General features: G+C 43.1%; 1 protein-coding gene across 1 annotated transcript in view; it reads right to left on the reverse strand.

Annotated features, from left to right (window-relative positions):
- The window catches only part of LOC110509743 (transmembrane protein 132C-like), a 224,718-nt gene that overhangs the window by 151,766 nt on the left and 49,638 nt on the right, over positions 1-23,314 (reverse strand). The window contains exon 2 of the mRNA XM_036968040.1: positions 20,231-21,152. Within this exon, the coding sequence (XP_036823935.1) occupies positions 20,231-21,152 (922 nt within the window). The remainder of the gene's footprint in view (positions 1-20,230; positions 21,153-23,314) is intronic.

Genomic DNA, 23,314 nt, shown 5'->3' on the forward strand with positions numbered 1-23,314 from the left:
GCTGTGTGCAGGACAGGAGAGTGGAAAATCTGTTCCCGATTTAAAATAATTACTGCCAAGGTGAATCTAGCTCAGAAACCAGCTAGCTATATTCTGCAAAAATATAAACACAACATGTAAAGTGTTGGTCCCATGTTTCTGGAGCTGAAATAAAAGATCCCAGAAATGTTCCATCCGAATGTTGAATGTTAATTTCTCTACCATAAGCCGCCTCTGACATCGTTTTAGAGAATTTGGCAGTATGTCCAACTGGCCTCACAACCGCACGTGGTGCCAGCCCAGGACCTCCACATCTGGCTTCTTCACCTACGGGGTTGTCTGAGACCAGCCACCTGGACAGCTGAGGAGTATTTCTGTCTGTAATAAAGCCCTTTTTATGGAGAAAACTCATTCTGATTGGCTGGGCCTGGCGCCCCTGCCCAGTCATGTGAAATCCATAGATTAGGGCCTAATTAATTTATTTCAATTGGCTGATTTCCTTATAGGAACAGGTACTCAGTAAAAAACAAAATGTTGCACGTTGCGTTTATATTTTTGTTCAGTATAGGTCTATAGGTTTTAAAAAGTATTAATTGGATTCCATTGGTTGTTATTGAATTGAAATGTATTAATTGCTTTGGTTTTTATTGCATTGGTTATTTTGTTGCCTTAACTCTTTCTTACATCTGATAAAGCTCTTCAGGTAGCCAAGGAGGGAACTGAGTGCTTGAGATTTCCTCCTCCTCCTATAACTCATCCCATGCCTCAACAACTTCATCACCAGACTGCTGTCCTGACTGCTGCCATTGCTGACAGGTTAGACCTTTCATCTCTATCTCTTCACACTTAGCTAATGTTTAAAAAATACTTAACTTTTTTGTGTTTTTTCAAATATAGGGGTGACCTGTGACTATGAGTGATGGAGTGTCAGCGGGCGTGGGTCGTTGTCTTCAATAGGGGTGTCACGCCCTGACCTTAGAGATCCTTTTTATTCTCTACGTTTGGTTAGGTCAGGGTGTGACTCCGGTGGGAAAGTCTATGTTTTCTATTTCTTTGTTTTTGGCCGTGTGTGGTTCCCAACCAGAGGCAGCTGTCGATCGTTGTCTCTGATTGGGGATCACATATAAGTTGTCATTTTCCTTTTTAGGTTTTGTGGGATCTTGTTTTCTTTTTTTGTGTACCTGACAGAACTGTGCGCGTTTATTTTCACTCTGGTTATTTTGTTTGAGTGTTTTTGAAAATAAAAATCATGAACACTTTTCACGCTGCACTTTGGTCCACTCCTTTCGACGAGCGCGGTAACATAAGATCCCACCACCAACGGACCAAGCAGCGTGCCCCGGAGTGGAGGACATCATGGACATGGGAGTAGGTAATGGCAGGGCATGAGAGCCTGTTGTGGAAACAGGCGGATGCAGCGAGGGAGGAACAGCGACGAGACCAGGAGTCACGGCAACGACGGAAGCCCGAGAGGCAGCTCCTAAAACAATTTTGGGGCTCCCCGTGCTTACCGTGGGGAGCGAGGATGCACACTGTGTCTCCAGTGCGCATTCACAGCCCGGTGCGCTCTGTTTCAGCTCCCCGCAGTTGCGGTGCTGGTCTCCGGTGCGTCTCTTCGGCCCAGGATATCCTGTGCCAGCTCTACGCACTGTATCCCCAGTTCGCCAGTATAACCCAGTGCGGCCTGTTCCAGCTCCCTGCACTTGCCGTGCTACAGGAGGTATTCAGCAAGGACGCGTTGTGCCAGCTCTACTGTACCCGAGAGAACTGTGCGCTTTCGTTTTCACTTTGGTTATTTTGTTTGAGTGTTTTGAAAATACAAATCATTAACACTTTCCATGCTGCGCTTTGGTCCACTCCTTTCGACGAGAGCTGTAACAAGGGGGAGAAAAGGGCATGCTTGAAACCCTTCTAATGGTAAGATACTGTGAAGAATATACTAGGCCTATCATAATTATGCGTGTGACATTATACTTTATTCATTCCTTATGGAAATTGACATTGTACAAATGTCCTGATCCAATGTTTTCCTGATCACATGATTTGAGATTTGTTTGAAATGTTTTCCCCTATAGACCCATTTGATTCCAGGCACACTGCCTCGTCATAAAGAATGGATGGGGGAAATGATCCGACCCTAATACAGGCATTAATGTAATATGACCATTTCTACAATGCAGTCCACCTGTACTGTCAGTGCAGCAGAGAAATGCCCTTATCCAGATGACAAATACATTTCTAACAGACCTGCTAAACCTTCTTTGTTTTGTACTTTTAAGGTTGGCAGTAGCCTACCTCCAGCAGGCAGAGCCAATAAACATTTGTCCACCAGCTCAGGGACAAGCTACACTGCTCACAGCCCTGTGTAATGTTCAATGTAATTTCATTTACTGGACACTTGCTGGACATTTTGAAACAGTGTCTTTGTCTAGTTTTTATTTTTTTATTTTTACTTCCCATGAGTTTGGGATAGGGAGGGTGGGAGTGGTTTATCAATGGTAATGGGTTTAAAATGCAAACTTATTAAATACAACTATTTAATATTAATAATCACATTGAACTTCTAAGACAAATCAGTTATTATCATTCCTAATCTCAATATATATTTAAATGAATGATAATTCAATAACCAAATTAATATAGATTGGTTATTAATATCTATTGGGTTATAGTTAACCCAACTCAATCATCAAGTTTGCTGACAACACAACAGTGGTAGGCCTGATTACCAACAACGACGAGAAGCGGTTAGTCCTGGAGGAGTGGTGCCAGGGAAATAACCTCTCAAAAACAAAGGCGCTGATTCTAGACTATAGGAGACAGAGGGAGCACGCTGACCATCCTCATTGACGGGGTCGCGGTGGATATGGTCACGTCACTTAAGGCCTGATATGGACTCTCCACACTGACACCGTGGGGAAGAAGGTGTGTCACAAATTCGGCATCCTCCCCTAAGACCCTCACAAACTTCTACAGATGCACCATTGAGAGCATTCTGTTGGGATGCATAACCTCACCACCCTCAACCGCCTGACTCTCCAGAGGGTGGTGTGGTGGGACGCTACTTGCCCTCCAGGACATTTACGCCACTCGGTATCAAGGGAAGGCCAAAAAGATCATTAAGGATCTCCGTTACTCGAGCTGTTCACTTGGCTACCATCTGAAAGACGGAGACAGTACAGGTGCATCAGTCGGGACCAAGAGACTGAAAGACCGCATCTGTTGAACCGCAATCACTAGCAGTCTACCAGGTTATGCACACTCACTCACAAAACACACACACCTCATACTTACAAACACGTGCACACACAGTCTTGTACACCACACAATTCAGTCCCAATTCAGTAGCCTAAATCTAACCCTAGCACCTAACCTTAAAACTAATCCTTGCTCCTAACCCTAATTCTAACCTTAACCCTAAACCCCCTAGAAATAGCATTTGACATTGTGGGGACAACAAAAAGTTCCCAGTTGGTCAAATGTTTGTTTGTTTACTAATCTTGTGGGGACTTCTGGTTCATACAAGTATAGATAAGTCCACACACACACATTTGAAATACTTTATTTTATAAACCAATCAAATTTACATAAAAAAGGAATCAAACATTTGAAAGGTACCTGTATGCATGGCACTCAAGGATACTGAAAGTGTCTCTTTCTCCAAACAGCTAGGCTGCCCATGACAGCTGAAACAGAGCAGTACCTAGCCAATTGCTTTGCCCTAGTTTTTGTCAGGCTCGCAATCTGGAGGCCACGCACTGCAAGCCTGTGTACGTGGCCGAGACTGCCAAATATCAGCGCCACCAGCTTGCACCTACACCCGAGGCTGTCCAAGCATGCCACGAGGGACTGGCACTTAAGCGAACACACACACACAGCCAACGCTGCTGTCCCATGTATTAGAGTAGGTATTCCCAAACTGGCGTGTACGCGCAAAGCCAAATAAAAATGTTATTCACATTGAAAAAATTTTAAAAAATAGAGACACATACCAGTTCTACTGGTACTGTAGTACTGCTAATACCAGCAGTACTACACCTGCACCTGTCGACGACACAAGTTGTTCTGCTTTCACGAACACATCCAATGATAGCATCAGTAATTCTACATTTGTTGTTAGCCCAGCTAGCATGGACACTGACAGTTGTGAATCTGATGCAGCCGAAGAGCTACTGCCTTACCCAGGAAAGCACCGAACAACAGACAGGAACCATCGAAGAGGTGCAAATGTTATGAGAACTACATTGATTTGGGCTTCACTTATATTGGGAGTAGTGCCTTTCCTCAGCCACAGTGTTAAATGTGCAAAAGTACTATCTCACAACTCAATGAAACCTTCACTCTTGTGCAGACATTTAGAAACAAAACACGGCAATTTGAAAAATAAGCCACATGAGTTTTTTGAGCGAGAATAAAGACGACTTTCAAGTAGTAAAACATATATAAAAGCAACAGATAACATTAATAAGACGGGGCTAGAAGCGTCTTATATGGTGAGCTACCGACTGGCTAGGACAGGTAAGCCCCATACTATTGTGAAGGACTTCATTACTCCTGCTGCCGCGGATATGGCTGGTACAATGCTGGGGGAAAAAGCCCAAAAAACTATACTGACAATGTCGTCATAAAACAACACTGTTTCACAACGCATCAATGACATGGTAGGAGATGTTTTGAAATAATTACTGCTTCGCATACAGTACGAGCCAGTGAATTCTATGCGTTACAGCTGGATGAGTCAACAGGTCCTGGCACAGCTCCTGGTATATGTCCATTATGTTTATGGGGGGTCAATTAAGGAAGAAATCCTCTTCTGGAAACCAGGACAACAGGAGAGGATATTTTTTAAAGTACTGGGACAGCTTTGTGACATCAAATGGACTTTGGTGGTCAAGATGTGTTGGTATCTGTACTGGTGGCGCAAAAGCCATGAATCTAGGATTACAGGGACGCTCCGCAACTATATTCAATGTGCGGGAAAATTTGAGGCTATGGTTAAGAAGTTGGAGCTGTTCTCTGTCTGCATTAACAAGGACAACACACAGGTCTTTTCATCATTGTATGATTTTTGTGTGCAAATGAACTCAAGCTTACGGACAATGTCAAATGTGATATAGCGAAGCACCTGAGTGAATTGGGTGAGCAATTACGCAGGTACTTTCCCGAAATGGATGACACAAACAACTGGATTTGTTATCCCTTTCATGCCCTGCCTCCAGTCCACTTACCGATATCTGAACAAGAGAGCCTCATCGAAATTGAAACAAATGGTTCTGTGAAAAGTGAATTTAATCAGAATTCACTGCCAGATTTCTGGATTGGGCTGCGCTAAGAGTATCCTGCCTTGGAAAATTGTGCTGTTAAGACACTGATGCCCTTTGCAATCACGGACCTATGTGAGAGTGGATTCTCGGCTCTCACTAGCATGAAATCTAAATACAGGCACAGATTGTATGTGGAAAATGATTTAAGACTGAGACTCTCTCCAATACAAGCCAACATTGCAAAGTTATGTGCATCCTTTCAATCACACCCCTCTTATTAACCTGTGGTGAGATATTCACCATTTTTGATGAACAAATAAGGTTTTATTTGTAAGATGACAAAATAACGAGCAAAATGATTGATTATTATTATATTATTATTTGTGCCCTGGTCCTGTAAGAGCTCTTTGTCACTTCCCACTAGCTGGGTTACGACAAAAACTCACACTCACTCTTATGTTTAATAAATGTATCGTATAGTGTGTGTGTGGCAGGCTTACAATGATGGCAAAAAAACAGCGCTGAACCTGGTGCTAGAGGGGGTACACAACTGGAGGTTGAATGTTGTACGGAACTATAAAAAGTTTGGGAACAACTGCTCTAGTACATCTACTGATGTACATATCATTCTTAGAATATCTTGTGTAAATTCATCCGGTGTCTATACATATAGATTGCATTATATACAGTGCTATTTGGGTTATTAATTTGATTAATTCCGACATTTCTTGATATTGTGTATTTTTTAATGTATTATTTGTGTACTTGTTTGACATTTTACTGCATTGTTAGGAGCTAGTAACATAAGCAATTCGCTGCACCACTATAACATCTGCTAAACTGTGTATGTGACCAGTAAACTGATTTGATATAATTCCATAACCCAATGAGGGGTTTTTAAAAAATCTACTCAATGCGTTTGGATAAAATAGGTTCTATAATGACCCATGGTTGGTTTACCGGTTGGGTTAGTGAGCGGTACCCATTTGTTTTTAGTGAGCAGCTAAACATCCTCTCCCGTTTGTGGCTCTAGCAAATTCCCTCCCTTCCTTCCCTCCTCCCTACCCCTCCCCTCTGCAGCTCTCCACAGTACTGAATAACCCCCATTACCTGTGGGCAAAACTGAATTAGAGAATAACCAATGACAGCCAAGCGCAGCCGCCTCTGTTCAGATAAATAAGGTGAAACCGTGTGTGTGCTGTCTTGTCCAGAGTCAATTAAATCCTAAGAGCTGTAGCCTAGCCGCCTACCTAGTAGAGGGAATGTGGAGGAGTAGACATGGCCAGATGTGAGGATAAGGGGAGCTAATTTAATTAATGAGTTGGATGCTGTTCTTTTCATTATCAAGCCTAGTTAAACATACTGGGGCATGACAACACGGAAAATGGGAAAGGAGATTAACACTGTCAGATTCACAGTCCTCACCAGACTAAGCTAATCTCCAGCCAAGCGTAATGCGTTCTACTGCCTCTCTCTTTTTCCTCTCTCTGACTCTCCATCTGTCTCTGTTTCTTTCTCTCTCTCCCCCACTCCCTTTCAGTGTCATATTTCCTTCATTCAAACCTATTTCTACTTCTTTTCTCTATTTTCTGCCACTCTCTCCCTGTCATTTTTTTCCTTTCTCATTTGTCTCTCTATTCGATCTTCCTTAGTCCCTCTCCATCCCATTCACCTTCAACCAATCTCTCTCTCCTGCCCCTTTCTTCATTCACCCTCTATATGCTGAAACAATGAGCCGTAAGCAACATTGATCTGAGAGAGAAAGTGATATGAGTTTGCTCTGAACCCAAATCAACTGAGCCATTCCAAGCCAAAACTAGGCCAACCAAGATATACTAGTGATATTAAGCTTAACAGACCAGCTTTAGCTGGCTATGTCTATGTTCTAACTAGTGTGTAGTGCCATGGTGCCTGAATATACGACATTGAACAAATCCTCATTCCACTGATCACCTGAGAAAATCAATATCTGCTCTGCACTAAATATGGTTAGTATATCTAGGAGATGGAGGGTTGTGAGGGTCTACTGTTGAGGGGAGGATGATCAAGTTGAGTACTACTTAGTATTTTAACTTTGAGTGGATGGATGGTATTGACTGGTCCTTAATGGAGGAGATGCTGAGTGTCACCAATTTCCACCACCCCCCACCCCCTACAATCACCTTGATTTACCCAAGGGACTGCATCATACTATTGCACCGTACTCTGCTGTAAGTCTATGACACACATAGGCCTCCTATCCCCCATGCTGGTAATGGCTACACCACAGGAGGTTGGTGGCACCTTACTTGAGGAGGACGGGCTCGTGGTAATGGTTGGAGTGGAATAGGTGGAATGGTATCAAATGCATCAAACATTTGTGTTTGATGCCATTCCATGCACTCCGCTCCAGCCACTATTATGAGTCGTCCTCCCCTGAGCAGCCTCCACTAGACTACATGCCTTGCTCCTTTCTGCAGGTTTTCTTGAAAAATATTGCACTGAAAGCAAGGGAAACATGTAGATGACTATAATGATTACATGCGTGTGTAGAAGGGCAGGGGGGGTTGGTAAAAAGTGAACAAGGAGAGAGGAGAGGGGAGAAGTAAGAGGAGAGAGGGGTTTCTTTGATTGCCTGAAGCCCATCTCTACCTCCCCCTTCATCCAGTCAGAGAAGACAGAGATACAGATGCCTCATCTCAATGTTCTCTTATCTAGCCTTCTCTCACGACACTTCTTTCTTTTCATTTCTTCTCTTACCTGCCTTTATTAAACTCTAAAGCAGGCTGAAGACTGACAGAGAAAGACCACTTCAAATGAGAGGAGGCTCAAACTGGGAGCTGTCCACGGCCTCACAGCCTCTCTGCAGATCAAGAGTAGTCGTACAGGCTGGAGCTTGGAGCTTGAAGGCCAAGGCAGGAGACAACTCACTGCAATGGCAGACAGACGGATGGACAAACAAGTTTACTGAGCTCTGCTGTCTCTTACTGGGAATCCTGAACTTTAACTTTGTATGGGGTCGACGAAATCAACTGTGACTTCGGAATGACACATACTGTACATTAGCCTGTGTGGCTGCGGAAGACTTATGAAAACACAATCACTGACAAGCGGAAAAATACTGTACATGGTGGTGGAGAAAGGAATGTGCATTTAGTGGTCTAAAATGAAACAGTAATAGAAAAGGAAATCATAGTAGCTCACTAAAATTAATCACAGGCGCGGCAGGTAGCCCAGTGGTTAGAGCGTTGGACTTGTAACCCGAAAGGTTGCAACATCGAATCCCCGAGCTGACAAGGTACAAATCTGTCGTGCTGTCCTGTCTGTTCTGTTCCTAGGCCGTCATTGAAAATTAGAATTTGTTCTTAACTGACTTGCCTTGTCAAATAAAAGGTAGAATTAAATTTAAAAAATCACAGGAATAGAATATCAAATGCAACTGTGTCAAAGGCCAGCAGGTTTAAAAAGCACAGTGGGGTGGATGCACAAAGACAGGAGCCCATTGGAGCACGTGAAAGAACCCAGACATTTTGCATGCTTCAGAGAGAGCTGACAACAATGAAAATGATAGCATTGTTTCTTTGAGCCCCTATTCCATCAGCTATTCAAGAAAATGTAGCGTGTAAATGTTTCCCCCGTGTGAGGTTCTCAAAGTCAAGTGAATGGTTCTTGCTGCGTCCAACTTCAGTGTTGCATCTCACATGTCTTCCCATGTTGCCAGATTTGGATGGGCACTTCAAATTAGCTCATAATAAATCTATATATTTATACTGTAAACATGTATATCCTATATAAATTCGCTTTTACTCTACATTTTATCCACCCTTTACCCATTTTGTATATAATGTATGTGAAATTTGTGTAAATTCCTGTCTGTGTTCTGTCTCTAAATCAGCAAGTACAATTCTGAGGATGTATGAACGCACTTGGCGAATAAAGGTGATTCTGACAAGAAACTATGATTTAACAGTGAAAAAAATGGAAACTATGAGAAAATAATCTCCATAGAAACAGAGAGCAAATAAATGAACGACAAGGAAGCATCTGCTCTTGTAAACATGAAAAGACATTATAGAAAAAAATATCCTTGAAAACTTCCAGATAATTTTTTTCCCCCCAAATATACTCTTTCTGTCTGTAGTAATTAATGACTTTGCATAACAATCACTGAAATCAAGAGATTTTAATAAATGGAAACTCTAACAACAACAAAAATTGAAAATATTACAAAGAGGTGACTGAGAGAACATTTTTGAAAAACAGTCAAATAGATAGTGTGTGGGGGGAAAAAAAGGGGGAAAATATGAAATGAGGTAAATAAGAGGATGACAGTAAGGCTTTGGACAGTGCAACACAGCTCAGTGACACTCCACTACAGTGTAACCAAATCAACGCCATAGCCATGGGATGAGTGATACTAGCTGAATCTTTATGTCAGAAAAACCTCTTAAGTCTTGTAACCAACATGCAACATTCTGATCCCCATTGGAGTCAGACTTAGGATAATTGTACAAAACAACATACATTTTAAAATGTGTGTCAACGTGGTGTTTTTCTCTTAGAATCTACAAATCACATCAATGCAACTGTATGTCAAGAGACTCAAAACTTCCCCTTTTATCAGGCGCTTACTTGGTTTTAGAGACCATAGCCCAGCAAATCCCCCAAAGGAATGACGTAATATCATACGCTGACAGAGGCTGGAGCCCTATGGACACCAGTCGCACGGTTCCCTAGTCTTTTAAAATCAGGAGATGGGGGGAAAACATACCATGCAGACGGCTCTGTTCCCATAAGTCCTCCCTGACCTGACGGTGGGTCCAGGGGGACCAGAGTTAGTCTTCAAATGGAATCTGCTGTGATAGGATGGATCATCCCAGAGTGATCCGATATTTGGACGGGAGCTGGAGGGGGACTAGTGGGATTATCACAGGATGTGCCGGGCCAGATTAGGGAGAGGACGTAAACCTGATGGAGAACGGGTTACAGATAAACACTGCTGGTCAGTCAGTCTAGACTACACTCCAATAGGCTACAGAAAATAAGAACACCTCTACTGTATCCAAATTGGTTACATCATACACGCTCAGATTATACCCTTATTCAGCATTATAAAGGTTCTAATCTCATTCAATTGTATAGATGAATGAATTCCACTAACGTTAGGATAAAGTATGTTTCGGATAGAGCCACAGTGTCAGTCAACATACTGTGAAGGTCACTTTGATCTGACTTTGACAAATTCAATATTTGAGTTAGAGGTAAAGATTCTGTTGATAACGGCAGACATACATGTCGCGTATACACACACACAAACACAAAGACATTTATGTACACAAGCACGCATGCGCATACACACACACACACACACACGTTGCTTTATTCATTGTTTACCTAAACAGATGAGATTTCTCAGCCAGAACTTTAATTGAAAACTTGCTTCAAATGGAAAATGTACAATGCTGTCAAAAGCCAAACGAACAGCACACATGTCACAGGGAGGAAGAACAAAACAATCAGAATTACCATACATATGCAAATATCATTCATCGGAAGTCATTATTGCAACAATTTATCTTTGGCAATCACTGAACCATTTTAATCAGGATCGTTACAAATGGTTGATTATTCATTATGTCCTGTAATTAGATCGTAAATTGTATGGATATACTAGGTGAGGCTTTTGAAGGAGAGCACTCGCTGGGGACAAATAGAAAACCAGCTAAGGACAAATATTAGGCATACAGTGACCAAGGCCAGATGGGGACATGCGTTCCTATGCCAGGTCTCCTTAGAGAGAAATGTATCCGATTGATCCATTGTTGTTTAGACCACTGTTCAATAGGAGTGCAGAGGTCAAAGGTCAGTCATGCAGGTGTGGAAGCTCAAAGGTAATTTACACATGGATTGGCTGTCTGTTGTTCTGCCCCTGAGCAAGGCAGTTAACCCACTGTTCCCCGGGCACTGAAGACGAGGATGTTGATTAAGGCAGCCCCCCGCAACTCTCTGATTCAGAGGGGTTGGGTTAAATGCGGAAGACACATTTCAGTGGAAGGCATTAAGTTTTACAACTGACTAGGTTCCCTTTCCTGTTGCCAAGACAACAACAGTGAGTGTTTGATGAGGTCTTTGTTTGTGGACTGTCAATAGCAGGGAGGTCATTAGTTAAATGGTGTGCGGTGCAGTTGTATTATGTGTAGTGTACACAGTTGGGACCAAGGGTGTGTGGGAGAGAATTCCAAGGACATAAATCCAAGTGCAGCTTTATGATCTTTAGCTTAGATCCCTTTTTACCATCTCTGATAGGGCTGAATATTTGACTGTAGGAACAAGCAGATGAAGATAACATTGTCAGAACCAGGGAAGTACAAGGACAATGCATGTCAAAGTTCTTTGCTTCTGTCCATATCCATCCACCCCAACTCTGCTCTGTCTGCCTTAGGGGACAGAGTAATGACCAAGCTGACCTGCTTGTGCCTGAGGCTGGTCATGGAGCCTGCGTTCCATATTTCTGCTCTGTTCTCCTCTGTTCTGCTTTGTCTCTGTTAATGCCTCAGCGGGGCCTCCGGTAAATCAATTGAGGGCTGATCTTTAAAAGCTGGCGCGTCAGCGAGCACATTAGCCCCATTTGCACTTCATTACGTGCACCGCTGGGCAGTGCTGAACACTCACAATCAGCAGAAAGACCCGGACCCGGACATGGGCCCAGTCATAACATACACAGGTGCGGATGTACTGTAGGAGAGGGATAAGTGAAGGAGGAGAAGGGAGAGAGGGGAGAGAGGAGGAAGACGGAGGGATGATTCAGGGGTTGAATAATTTACTTTGACAAAGGCCCCAAGGGAAAACTATGGGTGAGCTCTGATGGGTATTCTGCTTGACTTTGAAAAATAAACGAGCACAAACAAACAGCCAAACACATTTTCAAAAGTAGTATTTGTTTTGAAGCAGTCATACTTTTTGTTTCCTATCATTTTTTTCCTTCAAAATTGCTTCTGGGATTTGGCTTATGTTTGTTTCTTAGATTTCTCTGACAAGTTTGCGAAGGGAACTTTTTTATATCAAGAAATATGAAGTCAGATTGCATGCAACCTACAAAAAGCTACAGTTGCCCCCTCTTTCCTGCGGTCTATCTCTTCCCTTCATCTATCCATCTGCTTGTTATTTTTACTCGCCCTCTCTCCATCTCTCTCTCTCTCTCTCTCTCTCTCTCTCTCTCCACTCTCCCTCCATCTCTCTCTCTCTCTCTGCTCTCCCTCCATTTCTCCTCATCAGAGGCCAGACTGTACCAAGCAAAACCATATTTAATGAAAACATCACTAACCGTGTGTAAACAGCATTAAAAGGCTTTGATAAACCCAACACCTGTTACTGTAGGTTGAGTTAATAAACCACTATCTAAATTTGACACATAGCTTACCGTATCAAAAGTGTGATAGTTAAAGAGTTTAATCTGCTTTGAGGAATAAACATCAAAGATGACTTTAAGAGGTATGTGTGAGTTCATAGGAATTGCTGGAGGTACATTGACAAGCACATGCACATTGCACACACATACTTAGGTTAATTCTGTTTACACACACACACACACACACACACACACACACACACACACACACACAAACAAACACACGACTTGAGATCCCAGCTCACCCCATCTCGCCTTAACTCGCCAAGGTGGACAGACGGCAGTAATATGGCATCTGGGGGGCTACTGGGCTGGAGGTTTTAACAAAGCAGCAGCCAACGTCATAACAGTTATCTATCAGCTAAGACCACGCTCTGCCCTGAGCACAGCTTACATTTCATAGGTTATCCACCTCTGCCACTGGATATTTACACTGATCCCTACTTCTACATCCCAGGTGCCCTAGGGCCATAACACAGGAGCAGAGAGACGGGCTCTGCTAGGTTGAGTCCCTATGGTCCTTCTCGCCATGTTTGAACTGAGGGAGTTGGGAGTGAGAAAAGTGAGAATGCACACACGCAGATGAGTTCACATTACACCCACACCCACACCCACTGCTCATTGTCACACACACAAACAAACACACACACACACACTGGTTTTTAAGAATTGATTGAAAGTTCATGGAATTTTGTAATCCTACACACACACACACACACACACACACACACAGCCTTTGTCAAAAGCCCTGCTTAGTTTCAGAAGCGTGTTCACAGGAGGCCTTAACAACTACAGAGCATGGTGTCTGACTAGAACCCAGGGGAGGGACTGTCAGAGAGACAGACAGAGGTTCCTAGAGAGGTAACCCACTACAAAGGCTCAGTGTGAGACTACTCCCAGTGTGACCGCAGTGCGTTCCCGCTCTTTCTCTACCTGTCGCTCCCTTCTCCCCTCCCTCTTTCATGGGGTGACATGACACAGCAGGAGGCCACTCAGAGCTGTGACGGTTCTCTGAGGTGCTTCCTGTATGTGTGAGAGAGGTAGCTGGGACACACTTCTCCCAGAGTCCCAGTGCTCCTGGTGTTCTGTTGGTTCTGTTGGTGTTCCTTTTAGGCTACAAAAAAGTGAGTTCCTCTCAGCCATGTGTGTGTTTTGTATACAGTACATGCAGGGTCTTAGCAGGTTCTTTTGGACACACACACACACAAACATGTATATGTACAGACGCACAAACACACACATGGCTAACATGTGTACATGCACGTGAACACACACATGTATGCACACACACGCGCACGCACACAAATGCGCACAAACACACATGCATATATACAGACCCAAAAACACACATGCATATATACAGACCCCAAAACACACACACGCCTAACATGTGTACATGCACGTGAACACATATACACACACATGGACGCACACACACACACACACACACACACAAACAAACCCCTGGGCAGTTCAAGGCTTACAGGGGCAGCATCTCCAGAAGCTGATGATGGATTCTCTTCAAACCGCACACTAATGAGAGTAGATCAATGTCTGACCACCAATTAGGCCAGACCACACTAACCTCAGAGACACACAGGCCAAGGATGGAGAACAACCTGAATAAAACAGTGACTATTACAGTGATTCTATTGCGCTTGTCAAAAGAGATGGTGAAAAGCATTGGTTTTAAAAATATGTGATTTGACAATGTAAAATACTCTTCAGTGTTACTAAACACAGCACACCAGAGAAAGACAGATCTATACTCTTAGAAAAAAATTGTTCCAAAAGGGTTCTTTGGCTGTCCCCATAGGAGAATCCTTTTGGATTCCATTGAGAACCATCTGTAGAAAGGGTCCTACATGGAACCCAAAAAGAGTTCTACCTTGAACCAAGATGGTTCTACCTGGAACCAAAGAGGGTTATTCAAAGGGTTAACCTTTTTTCCCAAGTGTGTGATGCAGATTCCATTTTACCTAACATCAACTGTTCTCATCTATGACCAGAGGGCTTCAATCTCTGGGGAAGGTCAAATGAGTTCTTCAACTCTGTCTCTGTTGCCTCCAAGCCAAGTCTGCAGGGTAATTCAAAAGTTCAAAGGAAGTGGAGAGAAGTCTAAATGAACTCTGACCCTAGCATGGGCCTTGTACTGTAGCCTTAGAGTCTCTGGTCTCTGCATGTGTCACCATCACACTTCACATATGGACCCTCAATGGAGTGTGAGCCCAACAGTGCCCTTAAACTACAACATGAACAGTGCCCTTAAACTCTTCACAGAAGAGGAGTGAGATTTTTTATTTATTTTACCTTTATTTAACTAAGCAAGTCAGTTAAGAACAAATTCTTATTTACAATGGCGGCCTACCCCGGCCAAACCCGGATGACGCTGGGCCAATTATGCGCCGCCCTATGGGACTCCCAATCACATCCGATTGTGATGCAGCCTGGATTCAAACCAGGTACTGCAGGGACTCCTCTTACACTGAGATGCAGTGGCTTAGACCACCGCGCCACCCAGGAGCCCACAGGAAACAGGAAGTATTCAAAAAGAGCATAGGGGGAGACAGGAAGTTGCACAAAGTGGATAAAAGCTTTTTCAGGTCATTGAATCTTAAGCCCCAGGTATGCGTAATAGCCCTGGCTGCACAATCAAAGGAGGAGAAGTAAGAAATCATTATGGGGGTAGCCTAGTGGTTAGAGCATTGGGGCAGTAACCGAAAGGTTGCTAGACTGAATCCCAGAGCGGACAAGGTAAAAATCTATCGTTCTGCCCCTGAACAAATCAATTAACCCACTGTTCCTAGGCTGTCATTGTTAATAAGAATTTCTTCTTAACTGACTTGCCTAGTTAAATAAAGGTTAAAAAATACAAATGTGAGTGGGAAGATTGCTTGCTGCAGGGACAACCCGTGATTGCTTTGTGGAGGCATCTATAAAGTACTAGCGAGCGCACATGTTACCCCAGTGCACAAATCACTAATTACTTATTAATGAGGAGAGAGTGCGTCTTCAAAGTTAACACTAGACAGCCTTCCCCTGTAGAACAGAGGGGGAGCAGGGGGAAGACAGCAAGGTGGGAGGGGAGGGAAAGGTTTGCTCAGTAAACTGAGACGGCAGCTAATCAGGTTTACAATGCCTCCAGCACATGAGAAATAGAAATGTGGAAGATTCCTGCTCCAGCTTTATTTCAATACATGGAGGCAGACAGGCACCACGGGAGAGAGAGAGAGAGGCAGAAGTTCAGATAAGTATGAAAATGGAGGCAAATCCTATCTTGGTGACCTTTACAGAGTGCAGCAATGATAACGATAATACACGGAATAGAAACATCTTCACTCCCAGATAATTTACTCTGTGTGCGTTATAACATACTTGTGAGTGAGTGAGTGAGTGAGTGAGTGAGTGAGTGAGTGAGTGAGTGAGTGAGAGAAATCCAGATAAGTATGAAAATGGAGGCAAATCCTATCTTGGTGACCTTTACAGAGAACCAAATCATGGAGGAGTGCAGCAATGATAACGATAATACACGGAGTAGAAACATCTTCACTCCAACCTTTTCTCTCCACTGTGATCTCTCAGCCATCTGATGGCATACATCCAACAGTACAGATACATTACCAGTAACTCTGAGAGTGTTAAAGATCAGCATATCCCCTGCTGTGATGTGGTTTTAAGGATAGCATAACATTTCTGTATTAATGGAGGAATTCCCCGATAAAGTATGGAGTTCGTCGACAAAATCTACATATTTAACTTGAAACCATTACACTATCTTAAAACATTTCCCTGGTGTGTGAGAATTTCTCAACTACAGTAGTGTAAAGTACTTAAAAACCTCTATGGGATCGGTGTCCTGAGCTTCAGGAAGTTAGATTTTGGTATGTCATTTTAGACGAAAGATGCTTAAGAGGGAAAACATACTTTGAAGCACTTTTTGGGGGGTATCTGTACTTTACTTTACTATTTATATTTTTGACAACTTTGACATTTACTTCACAACGTTCCTAAAGAAAATAAAAATACTTTTACTCCATACATTATCCCTGACACCCAAAAGTATGCTTAGCAGGACAGGGAAATGGTCAAATTCACTCACTTATCAAAAGAACATAAATGGTCATCCCTATTGCCTCTGATCTGGCGGACTCACTAAACACAATTTCTTTGTTTATAAAGTATGTCTGAGTGTTGGAGTGTGCCCCTAGCGATCCATTAAAAAAACTTCAACAAGAAAATTGTGCCGTCTGGTTTGCTTAGTATAAGCAATTTGAATTTATTTTTGTAATTCCATTTACTTTTACTGAGGTATATTTACAACCAAATACTTTTAGACTTTTACTCAAGTAGTATTTTCCTGGGTGACTTTCACTTTTACTTGAGTCATTTTCTATTAAGGTATCTTTAATTTGACTCAAGTATGACAATTGGGTCCTTTTCCACCACTGCCCAGTTACCTTTGACAATCATCTCATTTCTCATTAGCATGCATTAGCAAATGTCCCCCGGGGAACATGTTAGATTGTTGAGTAAAAATTACAATACAGCTGGGACTATTTATCTTTTGAAAAGGGTGTTAATTTGTTCACGAGGAAATTGTGTTTTCATTTGCATTATGAATGGAAAGTCAACCCTGGTTCAACCTGTTACAGCAGCCACTCTTGATTGCTAATGAGTCCATTCCACTGGGAAGCTTTAGCCTGAAAAACAGATCATGAATTTACAGTAGTCTTAAACGATGTGTGTGGTCTTAATGATTAGCATGAATGATTAACATAGGAGTGTGTGTGTGTGTGTGTGTGTGCGCGTGTGCATGTGTGTGTGTGTGTGTTCCTTGGATGAAATTAAAGGGCTCTAATTCCATTCCAAGATTGCATTAGACTAGATTCTGATGCTGGTACAGTAAATTAGATCTTCCATAACAAAGATAATTAGAATCCTCATAACAAGACAGGGCTAAACTTACACTTAATAAAAAAGCGCCACAAGGACAATGACAACATTATAAAGATAGAGAGGGTACAGTACAGTGTAGATACTGTAGGACCACATTTCATCCATTTAATCATATGAAAGTCTTTCAAGTCAAGTGCGAAATATATCATCTTGAAATATTGACTAGAACATGTGTTACTATCTAGGATGCTGCCGCGTTACCATATGTCCACGAATCAAGTCCAGTCCCAGAGATGCATGTCGATGCATGTGGAGCATATGTAGTAAGAGCAGCTGCCCTGAGAGATCTACTGTAGGGAAGGAGAGGGTTGAGGGTTGCCCCAGCATCCATGAATAATGATTAAGTGTTACCCACTAGACACAGGACCCTTAATAACACAGATCCTGCACATAAATATACAAACACATGCGGCCACACGCACATGCAACATACGCAGGCAAACACATTTTAAACGTGTGCACGCATGAGCACACACACATGCACACGCAGCCAGGAATTCCAGGAAGCGTCTCGATGGCCCTCTCAAACAACCTCTGGAGCACAATCCAATATCACACACACCAGCCCCCCCACTCCAGGGGGTAACAGCAGGAACTTGGCACGGCCACACACACACAGTCACCCGGTGGGTACAAGTGAGGGAGAAAAATCAAGTGTTCTCTTTCTAGAGCCTTATCATCTGACAGAACTAACACAGAGTGGTTGCTAGAGTGGTTGCTTAGAACTGCACAGTGTACCCCAGGACTGGGTTACCACATGAGAGGTACACACACTACAAACAACACACACTACAAACAACACACACTACAAACTACGTACAGTACACACCAAGCCGCAATCAAAGCGTCCATATTGGGCCTTTCTTTAAACAGCCTGATATCCAGGGGTTTCTCTGGAGTGGGTGCACTGGAAGGCAGCATGTGGTTTTATCAAACACTTTGAGGTTTTAGAATTGCTGATTAGTGAGTTTAGGTTGGACTTAAGTTTACATATAGCAGACTCCCTGTGGAAACCAAATTCAAAACTTTTAACTTTTGGAAAATGTGAGCAGCATGACTGTAGAAGAATTGAAGGAAAAATATGATACATTGTGCACTCAAGTAAAAGTAGTCAAAGATATAAATAGTAAAGTAAAGCAAAGGACAGATACCCCATCAAACAACTTAAGTAGTACTCTACACCACTGTAACTGGGACATTCTCACACACCGGGGCAACGTATTAAGAAAGTGTAATGGTTTAAAGTTAAATATTTAGATTTTGTTGACAAACTATATTTTATCGGGGAATTCCTCCATTAATACAGAAATGTTATGCTATACTTAAAACCACATCACAGCAGGGGATATGCTGATCTTTAACACTCTCAGAGTTACTGGTAATGTATCTGTACTGTTGGATGTATGCCATCAGATGGCTGAGAGATCACAGTGGAGAGAAAAGGTTGGAGTGAAGATGTTTCTACTCCGTGTATTATCGTTATCATTGCTGCACTCCTCCATGATTTGGTTCTCTGTAAAGGTCACCAAGATAGGATTTGCCTCCATTTTCATACTTATCTGGATTTCTCTCACTCTCTCACTCACTCACTCACTCACTCACTCACTCACTCACTCACTCACTCACTCACAAGTATGTTATAACGCACACAGAGTAAATTATCTGGGAGTTCATCATCAGTCGGGTGAGAAAAATCAACAAGGCTTCTTGGTAGATTTCCTGCTCACCCAGATTGACTAATTGGTATGGGTCCTTTGTCAGAGCTCCACATTAAGCTCACTAGCGTTTTCCTCGGATGCGATTCTGATCTCAGGCATGAAAGTACACTAATGCAAATGCATATTTCGTTCATCTGCATGGCCCGTGAAACGTCTTCAGTCGCTTTGTCACTTTCTAATTAACACTCAAAGACCAATGAATCATAACGAGCTTCCCTCTACTGCTGCACACTCAGTTCAAATGAACTACTCCTCAGTGTGGGACCGTTCTGATGTTAGGCACATTAAAAATGTCTTAATAAACACAGTAAATTGCTCAATATATTTCTTTGTAGAATGTAAATCATATATATTTTTGGTACAATTAAATCATTTTGATTCATGTTGTAATTATGAGAATGACTATTAGCTAGCTGTATGCATATAGTGCACACACGTTTTCAGAGGATAATATTTATTTCAAATACTTGGAAGGAGAAGGAGGAATGATTTCAGCAGCTGTGTAACAGCATGTTTGACTATTTCCTCTCACAAAGCAGATTAAATGGGAGTAAAATAACCTATATTATTATCAGCTCGTGAATATCTTGCACAAGGATGACATTTAAAAACTAAACAGGGTAATCTGTGAACATATTTAATGTATCACCATGACTTAAAAACTCCATGGAGACAACAGATGAGTCACAGCTCTCTGAGCCCAGCGGTTTCTAAGCAAACCCACAGTAAAAGAAAAGTACAGATATATACAATTTCCTTGTAAATGTAATGTAATGTAAAGCTTTTGGGATTGAATTGAATAGCACAGTTTGTGCTTTATGTGAGGTCTCCCTTGTAAAAGAGGTATTCTGACCTCAATGGGACTTTCTGGATGAATAATGGTTTTCATCAAAATGCTTTACTGTGCCTCAGGGAGGCCAACTCACCTCAGGGTGAAGATCTGTACAGGTGACAGTGTGGAGAGAGCCAGGAAGGTGGAGACCGTCTCCCTCTGTCTGATTGGTCTAGAGGGCACCATCACCACAAAGTTACTGTCTAGCCTTAGCTCTGACATGGGCTGGAACAGACGCACGCTCCCTATACGCTGCATGGGTGTGGGCCCTGAGAAGTACCCCATGGGCCCCTGGTGCTCTGTGCGCATGGAACTTCCCTTTCGCAAGTCCTCTGAGCTGCACTCCCCAGTCTCTGTGGACTGTACCATGTAGTAGAGCTCCACAGGGGTGCCCTGGGCCTGCTCTGGAGCTCTCTGCCTGCCGTGCCTCACGGTAGAGGGGTTAAACCAGCTAGCCAGAGGCTCCAGCTCGGCCACACACATCCCCAGCTCCCCCTTCAGACGACACATGCCCCGCACCTCTTGGGTCTCGTGGAAGGCAAACATCCGGACACAGGGAAGCCTGTGGATGGTGGTGTAGTCATCCCAGTCCCTGCCCACCACATAGAACAACACCTGCACTTTGGGCCAACTGGGGTGGATCCTCTCACTGATGATGAAGGTCTGGACCTTCCAATTGTAGGTGAAAAGGGACGGAGAAGAAGAGGAGATGGACGATGATGGGGAGGTGAAAGAGGGTCCATTGAAGGGTCCAGGGCTCTGTAGGAGCTCCAGGGGGATGGTTTGCTGGACAGACATGGGTCCATAGCTGGCGTTGATGGAGGGCATCCGGCGGGCCTGCTGGATGAAGAAGGGCTCGGTCCTGGCCTGCAGGCTGGAGTTCCTCATCAGGTCCTGGTTGGCCTCCTTCAGAAAGAAGGCAGCCTCGGCGTTGAGGACCTGGTAGCTGACGGGCAAGTAGGTGGGCATGGGGCCATACCTCTGTAGACCCTCAAGAATCCCCCTGCTGTCTACCACTGGAACACAGAGGAGGGGAGAAGTTAGCTACATACCTGTTAACCTCTATAACAAAGGGCAGAGCAGAGAGAGGATGAGAAATTTAGTAAGAAATGGAAGAAAACACTGGACATTGTGGACATATAGTCTCTTTATCTCTATGCTCTCCTGGGCATACACAGTTATATTACAATGTCCTAATAAGAAGTTATTTGCTACAAAGTGTGCATATGACATTCCCTTCACGCATGATTTCTCTCACAATAGAAGTAGCATGTGAAATTACATCCTGCAGTTAAACAGAGAGACTTGAAGACATGGATTAGGAATTGAATCTAGTCTACAGTAATAGACTGTTTCTACTAAATAGTCACAGTTCCTTGTTAGACCCTACTCACTCAGTCAACTCAGTCACTCCTTTCCTCATATTCCTCCTCTATCTTAACAATTTGGTTCACAACCTCCACACGCTACTCTAGTCTGGAGTCTGAACCCCTGTATATAGCCTCGTTACTGTATTGTTAATCTTGAATTATTTGTTATTTGTTATTTTTCTCTTTTTAAATTTTTTTAATTTGTATTTATTTATTGTTTACTTGAGTTTATTTAGTAAATACTTTCTTAACATGTATTTATTTCTTAAAACTGCATTGTTGGTTAAGGTCTTATAAGTAAGCATTAGTTAAGCATTAGATTTCGACTTGATTTGACCCTGTTATCGACCCCAACACCCAGCAGAGCCTCAACCCCCTCCTCCCCCACCCCCTTCAAACTCATCTACACCTACCCCTTCTGTCTCTCCCTCCTTACTCCTTCCCCCTGCCCGTCCTCTCTTCCCCCCCCCCCCCCTCTCTCCCTCTGCCAGCAAGCTCTAAAATATTTGGTCTGATGGAGGATCCCGGGAGAGGCCATTGATTTCCCGTCGTGGCCAGGCCATGCGGCAGGGAGACACGACAGTGATTTGTGACAGCCCATGGCAGCCTGACAAAGACCAGCCTGGAGGACCAGGCACAACAAGCTGTGGTCGGAATACCGAAGGCCATAAAGCGCAGTGTTTGTCTGTGTGTCTGTCTGTCTGAGAGTTGAATAGAGACACTTCGGAGATTTTAATGATGGTTGATACTCAAGTCGTACCTGAAAGTAGGCTAGGTCTACTGTGTGATGTTACACGAAGGCTGAGTACAGAGGCAGAGCAGGCAACTGTGCTGGGGTGTACCTCACAGAGAGAAAGATAGACACCTCTCTGTCTCTCTCAGTGAGAGTGTGCACACTGTCTTAGTTTTCACATACAGTAGTCCCATGATAGAAACACAGAAACTACTTCATCACAATCAAAGTGCTGTAATCACGTCCAAAATGTGGATTTACAGTGCCTTGCGAAAGTATTCGGCCCCCTTGAACTTTGCGACCTTTTGCCACATTTCAGGCTTCAAACATAAAGATATAAAACTGTATTTTTTTGTGAAGAATCAACAACAAGTGGGACACAATCATGAAGTGGAACGACATTTATTGGATATTTCAAACTTTTTTAACAAATCAAAAAGTTACAAATTGGGCGTGCAAAATTATTCAGCCCCTTTACTTTCAGTGCAGCAAACTCTCTCCAGAAGTTCAGTGAGGATCTCTGAATGATCCAATGTTGACCTAAATGGCTAATGATGATAAATACAATCCACCTGTGTGTAATCAAGTCTCCGTATAAATGCACCTGCACTGTGATAGTCTCAGAGGTCCGTTAAAAGCGCAGAGAGCATCATGAAGAACAAGGAACACACCAGGCAGGTCCGAGATACTGTTGTGAAGAAGTTTAAAGCCGGATTTGGATACAAAAATATTTCCCAAGCTTTAAACATCCCAAGGAGCACTGTGCAAGCGATAATATTGAAATGGAAGGAGTATCAGACCACTGCAAATCTACCAAGACCTGGCCGTCCCTCTAAACTTTCATCTCATACAAGGAGAAGACTGATCAGAGATGCAGCCAAGAGGCCCATGATCACTCTGGATCAACTGCAGAGATCTACAGCTGAGGTGGGAGACTGTCCATAGGACAACAATCAGTCGTATATTGCACAAATCTGGCCTTTATGGAAGAGTGGCAAGAAGAAAGCCATTTCTTAAAGATATCCATAAAAAGTGTTGTTTAAAGTTTGCCACAAGCCACCTGGGAGACACACCA

This window comes from Oncorhynchus mykiss, chromosome Y (assembly GCF_013265735.2).
Source record: "Oncorhynchus mykiss isolate Arlee chromosome Y, USDA_OmykA_1.1, whole genome shotgun sequence".
NCBI lineage: Eukaryota > Metazoa > Chordata > Actinopteri > Salmoniformes > Salmonidae > Oncorhynchus > Oncorhynchus mykiss.